This window comes from Lissotriton helveticus, chromosome 4_1, assembly GCF_964261635.1.
Source record: "Lissotriton helveticus chromosome 4_1, aLisHel1.1, whole genome shotgun sequence".
In the NCBI taxonomy this organism is placed as follows: domain Eukaryota; kingdom Metazoa; phylum Chordata; class Amphibia; order Caudata; family Salamandridae; genus Lissotriton; species Lissotriton helveticus.
The window spans coordinates 1,068,660,277-1,068,679,273 of record NC_136063.1 but is presented as its reverse complement, the minus strand read 5'-3'; the positions used below and the strand labels follow the sequence as shown (position 1 = coordinate 1,068,679,273).

General features: G+C 46.1%; 1 protein-coding gene across 1 annotated transcript in view; it reads right to left on the bottom strand.

Annotated features, from left to right (window-relative positions):
- The window catches only part of DNAH5 (dynein axonemal heavy chain 5), a 5,174,212-nt gene that overhangs the window by 3,971,437 nt on the left and 1,183,778 nt on the right, over positions 1-18,997 (bottom strand). The window contains exon 19 of the mRNA XM_078687662.1: positions 5,247-5,486. Coding sequence (XP_078543788.1) covers positions 5,247-5,486 — 240 coding nt within the window. The remainder of the gene's footprint in view (positions 1-5,246; positions 5,487-18,997) is intronic.

Genomic DNA, 18,997 nt, shown 5'->3' with positions numbered 1-18,997 from the left:
TGCGGAAGCAAAGTTAATCCAACAGAGAGCACTGGCGCACGGCCACTTTGGTTTTTCTATAGACCAGACTTAGCCCACAATTTAAGCACACCAGGGCCCATTCCTTCCTTGAGGAGCCAAAGTCATCACAGGGTTCATACTGGGTTTGTAACGCCAACAGCTATTCCTCTCCCTTCACAGAGTACATCTGAAGCATTTAACACCCTTGAGGAAGTGAGCCGACTACCCCTCGCTAGCGATGCCTCACGGGTGAAGGGAGGGATTTCCCTCTTAAAAGGGATGCTGACCAGCTTTGTTTCTTGCCTTAGAATATAGCGGGGCTTGGGAAGAAAGTTAATGCGCTGAAATGGCCTACCAATAAATCTGGTCAGGTAAAAAGACTCCCTTTTTAGATGGGTTTGCTCACTTCTTCTGGCCAGTTATTGTCTCCGGCTGGGCAAAGGGAGGGTGTGTACTTTAATTTAATTGTCTTTGAATTGTCAGATGGACGAGATGAAGATGAATACCTCTAATTTAGAAGCAGTCTTACTTACCTTTTCTGATAAATCATATCTTCTTGTCCTAAACATTTAAAATCCAAATGGCCATTTAGCAAGTTCTGAGGTCTATGGGCTTGGCCATCGTGAATTTGAGACGTGCTCCCTAGAACCTGGTTTAAGCTCTTTTTCGTTTGTTCCAACAGAAATTATGGACGATCTTAACAATCATCTATGCAGAAAAGTTTGCCAGTTATTGCAGGATGTATCCATGGGGGGAGACTTTTCTTATTGCTCATTTTGAGCACTCGCCACAAGGGGAACAGGCACATTTTTTATAGCAATCCCTGAATCTGGTGCTACCTAGCTCCCTGAAGGTTGCCACTTATGTTGGCAAGGGTTATGAAACTATTGTGGACAACATTTTAATGTCTTCATCCCTGTTATATCTGGTAGTTGAGCATAGGGTATTAGAGGCTGGTTGGAGTGACCATAACCCATTTGCCCCCTTTATTAAAAAATATATATTTTTATCCTCATTCACCTCAGACCACAGTGAGCAAACTAGACGCCAGTACCTTGTACGTTATTGGGGAGGCAAAACTGGTGGGAAAGCACCCACCTACCGGTACATCTGGGGACTAGGATGGCACAGGCCCCAAAAGAAAGGGCACGGTCACTCTCCAACATTGTCCAGGTAACACTGACGACTGTTGATGTTGGCACTGGAGGAATGGGGAGTGCCCAACACAGTCGGGAGAGATCCAGAGAGGCAGAATCATAGGACCCATATTCGTTATAAGGGGAAATAGTTTTTAGATTTCTTATCCGGTCTCACATATCTCAGCATATGACCATTTCAATAGAAGATCCCAAAATGCTTTCTTACTCCTGCTCTGGGTCCCACTCCGATCCAGCCTGGATGTCAAGAAAACCGAGGACAACCACTCAGCGTGCAATGGGGGTGAACATTCTACCCACTTTTTGTATATTTCCTCCTGGCTAGTAACACAGAGTAAAAAAGGAAAGACCTTGCTAGGCCCGTAGCTTCGCTGGATATCTCAAAAATTGTCAGGGAGAGGCTTATTTGAATTTGGAGGCCTAAGATATCTGAGATAGTTTTGCCCACTTTTTCCCAAAAGTCTGCAATGGCCGGGCACCCCTTAAGCACATGTAAATCAGAGGCTTTATCCAAGCTGCATTTCTCACAACTAACTAGGGGCCCATCCGTCATCTTCGACAACCTTAAGGGGGTTAAATAGGCCCAGTGGTTCGTAAACAGGCGGTTTCTTCTCAACCATGCCGGTTTAACAGTGGCAAACAGAGTACTAAAAGATGTTTGCCAAAGATGTTCCCATGATTCATCCGGTAGGCACGCAGCTCACAGTTCCTCGGCCAATTTAACGTCACCATCGATTGCCTCTTCAATGCTCCAATACCAAATGGAGACCTCCTTCTTTCCTCTTGGCCTTTCCACCAGCTGTTTCTCTAAGGTGTTACCTACACCTATAGGTGATTTCAGATTTTGGGCTCAGCTCTGAAGCTGGATGTATTTAAATTTGGAGAGTCCCCCCTCCACAATGGTGTGAGCGTTGAGCAGGGTAAAATTGTGCCCTCTTGGATTTAATCCCCCCGCATCTTCAGCCCGCCATCTCTAAGTGGCAGTGCTAGTTTATCCTTTAGGCACTCCGGTGAACAAGGGGAGTCCCACAGGGGGGCAAAACTCGAAAAGTAACTAAGACCCGTCAGCCGTCTAATATTTGCCCATGTTCTTGTCATTCCCTGTAGAACTTTTAACTTGATCTTCTTAAATAATTTAGGTTCTCTGTATTTAAACAGGAAACCATCCTGGGACAGACTAGCACCCTTTAGCATTGCTGAGAACATTGCCCCTACCCCAACTCTCGTCGGATTTTTTAAAAGCATCCTAGATTGGGATAGTTGGAAGGGCCAAGCATAGTATTGCAGATCCGGCAGCGAGAGTCCTCCCTTCTCGCTCCTGCGTCTCAACTTCTTCAAGGCAATTCTGGTCCCTCTATAGGCCCATATGAATGAATTGATGGCCTGCTGAAGCTTGTCTATAAATGATTTGTCAAAGTGTAGTGGGATAACATTAAAGAGGAAGGTTATTTTAGGAAGCACTACCAGCTTGACCAGGTTTACCCTGCCAAAGATGGAAAGAGGGAGGTGGGCCCAGGTCTGCATGAGCCTCTGACACTCCTTTGTTACATTGGCCAAATTGATCTCTGAGATTTTTTTAATATCCTGCACTATTCTTCCACCACACAGCGTCTGTAGGCAAGGCGAGTCCCACTTCCACCACCAAGGGCCCGGATCCGCACCGCGTCTCTCCCCCGGGGGGCCTGCAGCAGTCCACCGCCCTTCGCTGCTCGCCTCGGCGTCAGTCCCCGGGGCTCCCGGCAGTCACAGCCCATCGTCGCCTCTGCACCCTCACGCCAACTCCTCCTGGGCCCTCCGTGCAGCCTGGACCCGATGCCGTGTTCCACAGTGGGGCAGTCCTTCCGCCTCAAGCACCTTTGCTCCGGCGAGGGGCGCAAAATGGCGGGCGCAGCTACTCGCCGGGCCGCCGGCGCGCAGGACAGCTCACCTCTCGTCTCCGCTGCCACGGCCTCCAAGCAGGCCACCAGCGATCCGGCCGGGAGCCTCCGCCCTCCAGGAGCCCCCCGACTGCCCAGGGGGCCGCAGCGCCGGGCCCGCTCACCGACCAGCTCTGAGGCTCCGAGGCTACTGCAGGCCGAGGCTTCTGTAGGCCGCGCCGGGCCTCGCGACCTTCGCCCAGGCACCCGACACCGCCGGGCTTCTGCGGTGCTCTCTCCGGCGACGCCGCACTCCGGCACCCTCCTCCGCCCGCACGGTCTCCAGCCGGGACCCGCTGACAGCTCACAGCCGGGGCCAGGACGCGAGGGGCTACCGCCGGTCAGTCAGCCAAAATGGCGGGCTCGGCTATTCCCAGGGCCTCCGCCACGCACCACCAGCTCCCCAGGCAGGGCAATCGGTCGCTCTACGCACTTCGCATACGCCCCCACTTTCCGGGGGTCCCCACCATTCTCGGGGTCTCCGCTCTGCCCCCAAACTCCGCCAAAGATTACTTAACCCCTTCGCTGCTCATGACGAGCTCAGCTCGTCATGAGGCACGGTTGAGCTGTGCTCATGACAAGGTGAGCTCGTCATGAATAATGGGAAAATAGGGAATGCAGCACAGGAGGAAAATATCTCTAGCAGCCAAGGTGTTAAACTGGCAGTGGGGCACCGGAGCTCTCAGAAGGCACGTCCTAGCTCATCGCCTCCGAAGCCACGCCCCCTCAAATAGCGATTTTTAAGGAATCGCTATTTGAGAATAGCAAAATGGAATGTAGGTAAAAATTCGCAATTTTTTTGCGAATCTCTAACATTCCTTAATTGCGATTAGCAAATTGGGAATCGCAATTAAGGAATGAGTGTCCCATTTATTCCTATGGGCTAAAAGGCCCATAGGAATGAATGGGGATACATTCTCAAATTGTGATTTTCTATGAGAAAATCGCAATTTGAGAATCGCAATTCCAAGGGTGCCAGGGTGTCCAATGGACACCTGTGGCACCCCTGGAATGTGCCTCTAAGTACATGTGGCGCACATACATGCCCTAAGGGCATGTCTGTGCGCCCTGAATTTTTTCAAAAAATGCATTTTGAAAGGAAATCGCAAAATACCATCTACTTGGAGTAGGTGGTATTTTGCGATTCCTTAAGCCAAAATCGCATTTTAAAATTCACTCCTACATAGCATTTAAGGAATCGCAAAATTGCGATTCCTTAAATGCTTGAGCAAAATAAGGAATCGGAATTTTTGCGATTCCTTATTTTGCTAATGTGCACCTACATACCAAAGCACCATTTGCGATTCGCAAATGCAGAAATTCGCCGAATTTTGGCGTTTGCGAATCGCAAATGCCTACCTACATATGCCCCTTAGTGCTATGCGAGCCAAATAAAACAAATAAAACACATAGGGGCATATTATCAAGAAACAGAGTTAACATTATCGCCGCTTTAGTGGGAGTAAACTGCTGCTAAAGCTGTGATAATGGGCTTGATAATACGCCCGTGTGAATTCCCATAGAAGCCCATGTTCTGGTGTGAACATGGGCTTCTATGGGAATTCTCTACGGTGTATTATCAAGCCCATTATCGCCGCTTTAGCTGCAGTTTTCTGCCGCTAAAGCGGCGATAATGTTAACGCCGTGCTTGATAATATGCCCCATACATCGCTCATCAGACTGGACCCTAAAGAGCTGCTCAATTATGTGGTATACTTTTAGAACAATCTTCTGCTATCCTTTCAGATTTGGATCTTTTTGATTACCTATTGAACGATCGCCTGTCTATGTCCAACTATGTTCGCATGTTGTATATCACAAAAACAGCATGAGCTGATGGAAAAAGTATCCGCAAGGCCAGTAGCGTGACCTTCAAAAACCAGAGGAGTAGTTGCTCAAAGCATTTCCTCTTCCTGGTCTAACAAAGGTAAGGTACTCTTGTGAATGAACGCGGGATTGGATACGTGTCACAAAGTTCCATGCTTCTTAATAAACCGAATTCACGTATTTTAGTCATCATGCTCCAGAACTAGAGAAGTTGTCAAGATATGTAAAGCAGATCGTTATCCTTTTAACAGAAGACTGGGAGTAAGTGGGAGTACTTGTGATGTATAGGTCTACATTACTCAAATGCAAAAACACCTTTTATCGATTTCCTTAAGCAATAACATACCCAAAAAGTTCATCATTGAGGAAGCGTAGATACGTTTGCGGATTGACTCCAGGGTATTCCTTGTAACCCTCAGAAGAGCATCAAGGTTGCGATGGTTGAAATAAGAGAGTAGCTCATGCGCTTCTTCATCCAGGATCTCCATCAGGTCCTTCTTTTTCTTTTTGGTGAGCGGGGAGTGAGGACCTAGTCCTGTATGACTAGTACTACGTGACAATGACGAGCTCTCTGGTCGCTCTTCCTCTGAAAAACAAAGCGGAGCACTTTGAAATGCATGTTTCAGAGTGCCAGGAATGGTTTTAAGCAGGTACCAAAATCAGTCTACTGCACAGGCAACGATCTTGTATTCTGAAGCCCAAAAGGACTACTTTGGTCAGACATTAAGTACAGTTTTGTCACGGTTGACAATATATTTGTAAACCATAAGTTTTCCCTAATGAATTGTATAACAATTGGGTACATAAATAATTCACAATTAAAAACATACTTCCCCAAAAACGTGTGCTGCATTTGATCCTCACAGGGACTATTTAATACAACATTTACGAAAATATTCAATGTGAGTCAATGTGTATTTACGTTAATAAACAGTGTGCATAGATAACAATGTATTTAATACTTGAGTATCGTTTAGCAAGTAAGGTTAAACTACAAGTGCATGTGTATGGAAACAACTGAATGGAATGTAAAGCTTGAATCATGGCAAGACAGAGAAGAGACTACTTATAGGATGATAAGTAACAACAGTAACGCTAGGAAAAGATGCGCATATAAGGGCATATTTACTAGAAAATGAGACAGCTCGGTACTGCAAGCCATCTTGATGCGCCCTGCTCAGTCATTAGGAAAGGGCAGGGATGTGTTGTATTTTTTTTTTTTATTTATTTTTTTTTTATTTAAAAAACTTTTATTGGCATACAAAAAAACCATACAAAAATATATATATACAGTGGTGCGTACAATAGCGGTTCTTTCTATAACAGTCCATTTGTGGATGCGCGCGCTTGTCGTTTGTTTTCCCTCCATAACAAGAAGGGGAGGAAGAGGAAAAAGAAGAGAAAGAGGGGGAGAGAGGGGGGGGGGTTACTGGGGTTTCCTCAGGTGGTCATCGAGTGGGCGCCACATGTGTAGCTTGGCGTTGTGTTCTTTCGAGAAGTTGCCTGTGATGTTGTCTGCTCCTCTCAGGAAAGTGACCCAATTAATCCATGTTTTAAAGTTTGCTTTGGCTGTGTTCTTCCAGTTCGTGAGGATTATTTTAAGGGCTGCTGTGAGGAGTAGGTCTAGGAGTTCTCTCTCTTCTCTACTTTTTAGGTTCGCTGTTAGGTGTTCCGTAGCCAGGCTCATGAAGCTGATTGTTAGGTCGGTTTTGAGCATATCGTTCAGGAAGGTGTTGATTTGTGTCCAGAACCTCTTGACTTTCACGCAGGTGAAGGTGAGGTGTTCGAGGGTACCTTCTTCTTTCTGGCAGTTCCAGCATTTGTCTGATTCTGCGATGCCGCCCTTGTGGAGCTTGGATGGCGTCCAGTAGGCCTTGTGGAGTAGCCAATATTTTGTTTGCGCTAGTTGTGGGGTGACTTTGTTTGTTGTCGCTGAGCTCCACATCTTTGCTCGTTCTATTTCATTCAGTTGCCTGCCCAGGAGCGTCTCCCATGTATTAGTGGCTGTCTTGTTCTGTGCCAGCGTAGATGGGCTCAGGAGCTTGTAGATCTTTGCAGTTTGGTGACCTGCTGAGTTGAGGAGCTGCAGGTATTTGATGATGCCTGGCTCTCCTCTGCGTAAGTTAGCTTTCGTTATTGCTGTCTTGATCTTTAGGAAGTTGTAGAGCTCTTGGTTTGGGAGGTCATGTAGCTGCTGCAGGTTCTGAAACGTCAGCGGTCCTTGCTTGGTTTCTGTCTGGCTGGGGATGCTGATGCCTTTTTCGATCCATGTGTCATTATGCAATGTCGCTCCCTGGTAGGTCACTTTTGTGTTGAACCAGATGGATTCCCATGCTGTGCTTTTCAGCTTCTGCGCCATGCGCCTGTCCACTTTCATCAGTGCCTCCCTCGTGAGGGATGTGTTGTATTTACAGCAATACGATGCATCCCTGTGCTTTCTTCTGTGTTGGTGCAAAATTGGCTGATAGCTCCATGCAGGCATCCTTGCACCATGGTGGAAGGGTGCCTGTGTTGCAGAGCTAATTGTTTTTGTGCTGGAAGGGACACCTTCCTGCACAAAAACAATCATTGATGGCGTTTTCCTCTTTCTAGAACAGAACACATAGAAAGATCAAAAACTGAGAAATTCCTATATGTGGGAAGTTTACTGTTAAACTGGTGCTAATGAGCTGCTACCCGTGCCCCGACAGCGTGACAGGCGGACAACGCCCATTGGACTCACAGGGCTTCAAAGACCCCCCCCCCCCCCATTGGTGTGGCAGCCCGCGATGAGACAGCTTCCCTGGCACACACACAGCCGCACCCAAGCACTTTGCAGGTCTTTAAAAGACCATTTGCATGTTAATGAGGCACTGTTGTTGTTTTACCCCTCCTAAGAGCCCCTGTGGCTCCACTCTGCCTATTGCTTTAAGATTCAGCCCCTGCCAATTTTTTGTTAGCCCCCCCCCCCCCCCCCGAAATGTGGCTCTGGTTGCGCCTCTGCAGTGTGACCAAGTTTCAAAATTACTGAATAATGAAGTAACACTTTTGCATTATGCTGCATACTTTGCCTTTTCTTGCCGCATAATTGACTCAACCCTTCCGCATAATCTGGCCTCCTTCTGCCGCATAATTCCAGTGGCCCTCTCTACAGGCTCTGCTTTACCTCCCATAATGCTAAGGACAAAGTGCAAGAGAGGCGTAACCGTAGACATTCAGGAGTGTCAGGAGAGTTTCTGTTCTTGCCTCAGAAGGGCTCTTTTTCCGCACACGTTTTCTGACCCTGTTGGGCCCTAACCTTTTGCACTGTTATGCGCACCCTACCAGGGGCGCAGCACAAGGGTGTAGCCACACTCTAAGCCCCTGATTCAGCCTAGAGCCTATGATCACAGGAGCCATTTTAAGCTTTTAATTATTATTTACAAATGCAATTAAGGAACTGGATTTCTGATTGTTTCCACGTTTATCGTGACTTTAAATGACTACTTCCCCAAACAAAATCGGCCTAAACATTATTAAAGATGACCCTTGAGCCTGCAGTTGCAGACATCGAATGATGGCTATTGAGGCCGGACGCTTGGCCTCACAGACAGTGAAGTGGACGGGTGCCCTGAGACCTCCGCTAACTATGATTCAGGCCAGGCAACAGTGCCAGTAACACGTGACCTCATATAAGGTTATGGCAGACTGAAAGACTGACATACTACGCACACTGTGAATATTAAGCCCGTCTGTACTTGATTCACCTACCTCATCTAACTATACAAAGGTGACGTGAGCGGATGATGTTTACCTGTCTGCCAGCCTAACTTGCTTCTATATTCCGCTCAACATCACTACATTTTTCAAGCACCTCCAATTTTGGATGATAACTAGTTATGCACTGAGGACGTTCTACAGATATCCCTCTGCACTTGGTCCAACACTCACAACACCGACACCACACACCACTGTTGTAGCCTTACATACAAATAAATGTTTGTACTCATACAGCGATGGTTGTAGAGGCCCGCCTCAACATCATGCGCACAAAACAGCACCAAAGCCTTATTGTTGGCAAAGCGCTGGCAAGTCAACAACACCGCCGGGCACTGCACCACGTGAAAGAAGCATACTTATGCCACACTCTGATGCTAAAAGTCTTTGCACCATGAGAAGGCCCTCTGGTCTGTGATGTGTGTATCGAAAGAACTGTGCTCTAATGCACCATTCCCAACTGACTCTTCTGAACCCCCAGCCTGGAGTACAGTGTCACTGATTGGACGCTAGACTTACCTCTTGGCGCACATTCCAGCTCATGGATGCGCTTAACGTTCCCTTTAAATGTAGCATAGGCGTGCACATGGGATTATTGTCCAGAACTGCAGTTTACCTGTGCAGTTTACCGGAAGTCGCTCAGGCAGCTGGAGGGCTGAGGCAGGGGTTCGAAAGCCCCTTCTGGTCATGCAGCCAATGCAACAACAAAACATTGCCACAGTTTGCTTTGTCATGTTTTCGTGTGAAACGTTATTCCTGGCCCATTTACCAGGCCCTTGCCAATCTATACAAAAAATACATTGGCTAAAATCTGAAATATTTTTGGTCTTAAAAAGCACACATTGCCATAATATAACCCCGCACTAAAGACAGATACTGTGTATGTGGGTATGCTCCTTGTTAAAGAGCAGAATGCAATCCTATGTGCAAAAAACACAGTTGATGGACAGAATGTAGAACAATGTCATACATTCACCCCAGTACAAGGATCTGGGCCTAAATCCATCGTTTTTTTGCACTCCACACCACCCTGGGTTAGACACTGGCTATATGCAAATCAGCTCTGACCCTGTGCCTCATGGGAACAGTCCTATGTGCACCAGCTTCAGTATACAGCACAGGGCAGTAGGCCAGCCCCCTTCCGCAATGGCTAACTTTACTGACAGGGATATCATTTTGTTTTTGCACATGTGCATATCTACTGTAAATGTCCACTTCAATATATGGCTGGTCAGCCAAGCTCTGCTTTCATTTTATGGTTTTTGTTTTAATTTGTCCTTATGATGAATACTTTTTTTGTTTACTTTTTTGACAAACATGCACAACAGCCTTAGACAATGGCATCTTTACTTTTTTAATTCAGTTCAGTTTACACTTTTTAATGTAATTTCATATTTTTGCACAAGAAACAAGCATTGGCATTGCCAATGGGTCTCGAGTTTGGGACCTTATAAGTATTTAGTTAGGCAGCGCAATATCCTTGGTGCAACATCAACTGTTGCATGGCTAAACACTTATAAGATACAAGGTTTAGCCATGCAATAGCTGATGTTGTTGCACCAAGGATATTGTGCTGCATAACTAAATACTTCTAAGGTCCCAAAAGTGAGACATATTGGCTATGCCAATGCTTGTTCTTTATAATTGCAAATGAGAGCACTTTGAAATAAATTAGCTCTAGATGTATGCTGTACAGAAAACCTTGACTTTGATGTAATGCTCTACAATGTTGTTTCATATGTAATAACAATGTAGCCCACATTTAGGGTGCACATGTCAAATGACCTGCCTCTTAGTTGACTAATGGCAAAGTCATCAGGCTGGGAGTCATACATTTTTTTAGATTCCTGTTTAACAACTATCACTTTTAATAAATGCGCCTCAATGCAGTGACATACTCTTATGTACTAAGGTGAAAGGTTTTAGCATGTTACCAAATATATATTTTTTTGATTTTCAAGAGACTATCATAATTTCACATGATGTTTGCTGCACGATTTGCATGCCATGAGCTAAGCCGGACCCTCTGCTCGGCTTGATTTGGCTATGGCTCGGCTATGGCTCGGCTCTAAGTGTTAATTTGTTGCCTCGCCCTCTATATTACACACGGTATAAGATCGGCGACTGCATCCAAAAACGTTAACAGGTAGAGAAGTCTTTGTTCATTTCTTAGGTCGAGCTTCCGCACATGCGCTGTCTGCAAGACCTGCTGTAATCACTCTACAGAGTGTAATTACAGCTGCATGAAGGCACAGTCAGTAGTCTGCCACGTTTGTGCCAGACTGCCTGTAAAAATGTGCTCGAAGGAATAACTATTACTGAGGTAGTGTCACTCTAAAATTATAAAAGCCACTAAATATTTTGTCAATTTCAAGTTTCGACATATGGGAATATTCAATTTCCGGCGCAGACCACGATAACTAGGACAGAATAATAATATGTGTACCTCACCTTTGTCTGCCAAGCCACACACCGGACAGATGCTAGGGCCGAGGGCCTTACGCCATCGGCTAGTTATTGATCTCAGGGGTAGAGTGCCAAGTCGAAAGCGGATATAATGACTTTTGGCTGGAGGAGAAGAAACAAAATCTAAAAGCTCCTCATAACGGGAAAAGGTTTAATATCTATTTGTTAGTGTGCCAGTTAATTGGTTATTTAAATGAGTATCTTGAATGTAAATCCAATAAGTAGATTTAATGGTATTAAGATCAAGTTTACACATTCTTTCTGGGTTTATCCATAACCTTGTCAGCCCTAGCTTATAAAAACCAGTCAGAAACAAATTTGACCCAAGGTATTGACTTGGCACCCCTAATACATAGCAATTCAGCGAGGCAATCTCTAAATTCCTTTAACTCTGGCGTGACCCTTAATCAAATCCAGTAAACAAGTGGTCTAAAGGCGGCCAAATCTGCAATTCTTTTTTTTTTTTTTTTCAAAATATTTTTATTGAAAATAAATTTTACATATCCATAGAAAAACATTCTTAATACTTGTACTGGTCTTGCAAGATTGCGGCCTGGCGGGGCCTGAGAGAGGAAAAGGAAGAGAGAAAGAAAAGAGAGGGGGGGGGGGGTTATCGTTCCAAGTATGCGTCGAGAGCTTCCCACATGTTCTCCTTGGCCGTATGATTTGCCGCCTTTTGCTTGGCGGTGATATTATCTGCCCCCGGAGGAAGGTTACCCAGTTGAACCAGCGCTTGAAAGTGGCTTTGCTGGTGTCCTTCCAGTTACCCAAAATCGTTTTCACTGCAGCCGTTAGAAGTACATCGACCAGGTCTCGTACTTCTTTGGACTGGAGTTCTGTTGCTAGGAAGGCAGTGGCTACCCCGGCCAGTCCTCTTTGTATCTTACTTCCCGTTATTGTGTCTATGACGTTATAGACCTTGCCCCAGAAAGCTTTGACTTTGGTGCACTCGTATAGCATGTGAGATAGATCTCCCGTGGCCCTCTGGCAGTTCCAACATGTGCTGCTATCACTGGCTCCAACCCTCCCTAGTTTCGCTGGTGTCCAGTGCAACCTGTGGAGTAGCCAATATTTGGTTTGTGCTAGCTGTGGTGTGATTTTGTTTTTGGACGCTGTCGTCCATAGTTTGGCTCTTTCTACTTCGTTCAGCTGTCTCTGTATGGTCTCCTCCCCGAATACCAGCGTCTTGTTGTTTAGGGTTGTGGTGCGTGGTGTGATTAGCTTGTAGATTTGTGCTGTTTGGTGGCCCGTCTTGTTTAAGTTTTGCGCGTATTGTATGATGGTGGGTGTTTGTTTCGTTAGTCCTGCTTTGGTGACAGCTGCTTTTATTTTGAGGAATTCGTAGAACTCCTTGTTAGGTAGGGGGGTTGACTGCTGTAGTGCCGTGTAGGAGAGTGGGTTGTTCCCTGCCTCTAGTTGCGAAGGCGTAGTGATGCCTCTGCTTCGCCATACCTTGCTGTCTAGTGTTTTCCCTTTGTATGTGACTTTGGTGTTATGCCACAGAGATTCCCATTTGGTGCCTTTGATACTCACTGCCATTTCCCTGTCTACTCTTAACAGCGCTATCTTTGTGTTGTGAATTATTGCGTTTTTGGCTTCTGGGTGCTTGTGGGCCGTGAGGGCCATAATTGGGTCTGCGCCACCCAGAATACACCTTTCCAGGTCCAGCCACACCGGCATGTAGTCTGGCGTGGGGGCAGTCCAGTGTAGACCCTGTTTGGCCAGGGATGCCTTCTGGAAGGCTTTGTAGTTTGTGAGGTTCAGTCCGCCTTGTTCTTTTCTGAGTCTGAGTTTCGCTAGGCTCATTCTTGGTTTTTTCCCTCCCCAGAGGAACATGTTGATGCTTTTGTCTAGGCGTTTGTGGAATTCGGATGTGAGTGTGAGAGGTAGCATGGAGAGCAGGTAGTTTAGCATGGGGGTGACCATCATCTTTATTGTTTCGATCCTTCCCCACCAGCTTATGAATTTGGGGCCCCATGTGTCTAGCTTGGACTTAATTTTTTTTAGCATTGCTTCCTCGTTATGGTCCAGTGTAGCTCTTAAGTCCCTACCAAAGAGGAGGCCTAGGTATTTTAGGGGTTTTGTTTGCCATGCTAGGCCGGATGTTCCCAGGACAGCCTTGGTGGTGTGGCAGTTCATCGGTTTGCACTCGGATTTCTCCCTGTTGAGCTTGTAGCCTGAGACATGTGCATACTCCTCTATTGTTTGCACGAGTGCCTTAATTGACTCTTCTGGGTTGTTTGTGGTGATCAGAATATCGTCTGCGTATGCCGCTAGCTTGAAAGCTTGCCCCTCTATCCGCACCCCCGTGATCCGGGCATTTGACCTGATCATGTGGAGGAGTGGTTCCAGGGCGAGCAGGAATAGACCCGGTGATAGGGGGCATCCTTGCCTTGTCCCTCTCTCTAGTATGAGTGTGTCTGATGTGGCTGCGTTAACCACCACTCGCGCCCGGGGGTTTTTGTACAGGGACATGACCATGCCCCTGTACTTCTCGCCTAGTCCAAACTTGCGCATGCATTGGTTGAGGAAGGGCCATGAGACTCTGTCGAAAGCCTTTTCCGCATCCAATGCGATCATGACCGCCTTTTCCGCGCTGTTGGCCGTGCGGTTGATTAGGTGGCATAGCAGTCTGGTGTTATCTTGCGAGAGTCTGTTTTCCAGGTAGCCCACCTGAGATTTGTGTATGAGAGCGGGGAGAAGTGCATTTAGTCTGGCAGCCATGACTTTTGCATAGATTTTGCAGTCCACGTTAATTAGAGAGATTGGCCTGTAGTTGTGAGGGAATTGGGGGTCTTTCCCTTCTTTGGGGATGACAATAATGTTTGCCTCCGCCATTGAGTCTGTCATATTGCCTTTTTCTGCACATGCTTGAAATACTCTGACAAGTGTGTCCTTGAGTAGCGGTTGGAATTGTTTATAGAAGGTGGCTGTGAAGCCATCCGGTCCTGGGGCCTTGTTAGGTTTTAGTGAGTCTATGGCCATCCCAACTTCCGCTTTAGTTATGTCTTGGTCTAGGGCCTCTCTTTGTTCGTCGCTTATACTGGGTAGATCCAGGCTCTCCAGCAGGCTTGCCCCGCCGTCCGCATCTAGCGATGTGTCCGCGGTGTATAGTTCTTTGTAGAACTTCCTGAATGTTTCGAGGATATGTTTATTAGCTGTGTGTGTTTTGTTGTCTGCGTCTGTTATCGTGGCGATGCAGTGCTGCCTTTGCTTGGCTTTCAGGTAGCCTGCTAAGGCCTTCCCTGCTTTATTGGCCGAGCATAAGTTTATGGATTTGTATTTGTTGATCCACGTGGATGCTCTCTTGCTTAGGATTCTGTTTAGCTCATATTTTTTCTTTGTTAGCGTTGTGAGTGTGTTCCTATCTGTTAGGTTGGCCGTGTGGTTTCTTTCTAGCCCTTTGATCTGCTCCTCCAGTTCCTTAATTTTCTTGTTTCTGCCCCTGTTCATGCGTGCTTTGATGTTTATGAGAGGCCTAGAACGATCATCTGCAAACCCCTAAGGTCGAGCCATACTGATGCGATCTTCACCTTTGCCCGAAGAGGGCAAACCCCCATCTGGAAAGGAAAGAAGATAATCTTTACCCAAGACCTTTCAAGGAGCACAGTGGAAGCACGGAAAGGGTTCCTTGCGCTGAGAGACACTATGAAGAGAGCAAAGATAACGTTCAGCTTTGTCGGCCCAGCAAGAATGAGGATAACAGACGGGCAGGACACACGTATGTTCGATGATCCAGTGGAACTACGCAGATACCTCAGGAAGCCAGAGCTGGAGGAGATGGAACAAACAACGCCCGGGACAGCAAAAAGAAGAGCATCATCAGACAGCTCAGAGACGGAAGAGAAGGGGGCAGCAGGCGGCAAATAACACTGCAAAGCGGAAGGCGAACAACAACTACCCCAAGGAAAGGACAAAAAGAACCGGAGAAAAGAACTACCTCAACAATTTGATTTTGGACATGTGTAGATACACTGAACTCTCCTACCCTGTTAAACCCAGCGGAACATGGACAACCACACAGAGAGAATAACAGGGCTTTGGACACCTGACAACCATATCCTTTGCCTAAAAGCGCAGCACGGGGACAAGGAGGGGGCGGGGATGTTTCTGACTTTTTAAGGAACCGGGGAAGCGGAGGGCGGGAACCGTTGCTGTCGCACGTTTACAGTACGTTGACAGGGGGGAGGGGGGAGGGAGGGCGGAGGGGGGGAGAGGGCTGGGGGGGAGGCCCTGCTGCATGGACAATCGGAGCCTGGCGGAAGTACACTTCTTTCTTTCTCTTCTCTCTCCTCTTTTCTATACCCGCATACATCACCTCATCCCATCCAACACCCCAGGGGGGGGCTTATGTGTGGTGGCTGCTAGCTAGCAAGCATAGAGCAAAGAGGCGATACATAACTGGTGCACGTAGGCATAGCGACACAAATATCACACCATGATGTCACCCGACAATAGTAGCCAGGCACAGATAGCCTCAGACATAAAGATAGTGTCACTTAACGTCAAAGGGCTCAACCACCCCGTCAAGCGACGAAAAACACTAGACTACCTAAACAAACTGAAGGCGGATATATACGTCCTTCAAGAAACTAGAGTGTCCTTAGAGGACGCGAACAGGATGAAAGCCAGCTGGATAAGCGAAGTACTATGCTCACCGGCAGTCAACAAAAAGGGAGGGGTCATCACCCTAATCAGTAAGAAAGGGAAGTTCCAGGTTAACGACAACACAACAGACACCATGGGAAGGAGGCTGATCACATCAATCAATAGAGGCGACGAGAGAGTACACATAGCCAATATATACGGGCCAAACACGGGGGACAAAAACTTCTGGGAGGATCTAGAAACTGAACTTAGCAAGGTCCCACTGGGCGAACTACTAATCGTGGCAGGGGACATGAACCAGGCGATGGACAACGCCACAGACAGACACCCACACAGACCTAGCCATACCTCACAAGAACAGCACATACTTAAAAACCTATGCGCCAAACTCTCACTAGCGGACCCATGGCGGCTACAAAACCCGAGTGCTAGAGAATACACTTTCTACTCGCACCCCCACAACTCATACAGCAGGATAGACTACATACTCATGTCCAACACACACACACACCTGACTGATACGACGGAAATAGGACCCATCACAATTTCAGACCACGCACACATATCCCTTTCCCTGAGTGGCAAGCAAGACGAAACACCGAGCAGGAGATGGCGCCTTAACAGTGACATACTCGAAAACCCTGCCAACATCACCGAAATAGAGGAAGCGATCAAAGAATATCTCCAATTTAATGACACAGCTGACACAGGGGCAGCGACACTATGGGATGCGCTTAAAGCAACAATAAGAGGGAAACTCATAAACATCAAATCTGCAATTCTTTTAAGCCCTAAATCGAAGAACAGGGGGGTTAGTGGTGTGCTACTGGGTTACAGAGACCAGCCGTCTAACAAATCTATTTTCTGCAGCAGTAGGTTGAGAGATGTCTGTACATTCCCAATTCTAGGCTCCATATAGTGCTGCCCCTTGCGCCTTGCCACAGTGAAATTCAAGGGCTAGCGAAACTGCACGGAAGCTTGTTTGCCTATGTAGCCTAATATTAGAATGTATTCGGTGCTCAAGTAATAGTGTGCTTTTCATTAGCTGATCATTCCACGTCAGGCTCTCCAATACCTTAACTCTTTGATAATTGAAGCTCCTCAACCTTTCTAGCGCTTCTGCCCCAGCCCGTATGATAGAAGTTTTAGCCACTCCCGTCCCAAAAACCATATATTTAGTTTCATTAGCATGAGCTCTAAGCCCCTTGACACGCAGAAATCTGTAAATTTATCAACAAGGAGCTGGAGACCGATTAAAGTTTTAGAAATGAGAATGGAGTTGTCTGCAAATAAAAGAATCGGTAGCTTATTGCCGTTTTGTGAAGGGGAGTCTTTTCTACAGTTCTTCAAGATATCTGCCGCTTCAGTTATATAGAGGGTAAAGAGCATAAGAGTCAGGACACACCCTTGTCGTACACCCCGCTGTACAGGGATACATTTAGTTAGCTCTCTCGCGTGCCCACACCGTACCTGGGCAAAGTTGTTACTATACAGCTGAGACATGAGATGGATTAAGTTCCCCAGGACCCCCATCATATTTAAGAAAGTCCACAGAATAGTACAGGAATGAGATCAAAGGCAGCCCTGAGATTAACAAACTCCACGTAAAGATTCTGCTGTTGTAATAGGGTATATTTTCAGTGCACTGTAGGGAATCTAAAAAATTGATCTATAGTCCTCATCCTAGAGCGAAACCCAGCTTGAAGATCTGACATGATATTATTTGTGTCTATCCAGTGGAGCAATTTGTCAAGGATTTGTTTAGCGAATACAATCCATCCATAAAAATATAATGTCACAATTCAATCATCAAGATAGCAAAAGTAAGAGGTCATAATATTGAAAAGCCCCCTGGTCATTAAATAGCTTTTTCCTACGTTTAAGGGGACCAGAAAACAAAACTGCAACCCCAAAACAGACCAAGGGGGAAGGGAGCATTTGTAAATACAGCAGAGCTGCTTTCACTTGTTCAAATTGATTGTTTCTAAACAAGGGAATAACAAATCTGTGTCTTAGTGTACAATAGAAATCACAGAAGAATATAAAATGAATGGTTTCTTGCTCAGAGGAATTGTACCAAGGATACGGTTTCAAATCAACATTGTTTCAATTCTTAGTGACCCTGTAGGCCCATAAGGCTTTCATCACTTGTACCTCCCAGTCTTTATTGTTTATACAAGCTGTCTGAATCACACCCTTAAGCACATGGTTGAACTTCTTAACGGTTTAGTTGGTGCTAGGATTATATAGCGAGGTATTTTTGAGTCCTATTCCCACTTTCTCACAATACAGTGTACAAGCATGAGATTTAAACTGCATTCATTATCGCTTAACACAGATCAAGGAATCCTTTCTGAACTAAAAACGTGATCCATGAAAATTAAACTGCTTTGGATTCAGCATTCTGTGCAACTTTGACCACGGGATACCTAGAGAAGAAATCCATAATCACGATAATGTACTTTTGTAGTGGCCCTACTGGCCCGCCCAATTATATCAATAGCAATAGACTCCCAATGATTATTCAACCATAGGCTCTATATCTGAATCGACACCTGGCCACCAGAACTATTTCCTGACAGCGGCTTTGGTACGATTTATGCCAAAAGGGCATTTGTGAATAGCGTCAAAATGTTATTATGAAGGCTATGAGGAGGAACTATTCTTTCTCCCCTCAAAATTACCCCACTGTCTTCTGTACTTCCCGGATGGTCTGATAGCATCTGCTAGTATTATTTTATTAAGCCACGCTGCCACAATGAATGTAACCACTTCTTGTAACATCGCATCACTATTATACTCCCGTTCCCATTCCTCTTTCCTCACTGCAGGTAAACCGTAAACATGCAGAAGTGCCACATGAAATCTGTTCCACTTTTCATCTTGCAATACAACACCAGACCTGCCATATCTCTAACAGCATTCCCATCCTGGAAAAGAAAAGCTGCCACTACATTTTCATTCCCTGGCATGTACACAGCTTTTTAAATGAATTCCTCCATACAAATGGAAATGTTGCCGATTCTAGCACAAGCATTGGTGGTACCCTCTGTTGTCAATAATTTCACCACAGGTTTATGGCGACAATGAATAGTAATAGGCCTCCCCCATACCAGCGCTCTGAAATGCTCCAGTACCCATGCACAGGCAAATCCCTCTTTCTTAACAGTTGGGTATTTCTCCTCTGTAGGCACTAATGGTCTAGACGTGAATGCTATCTGGTATCTAGTAACCTCAGTTATACCTTCTTTCATAATTTGAAAGTCGTTTTCGCATTGTTGTAACCAC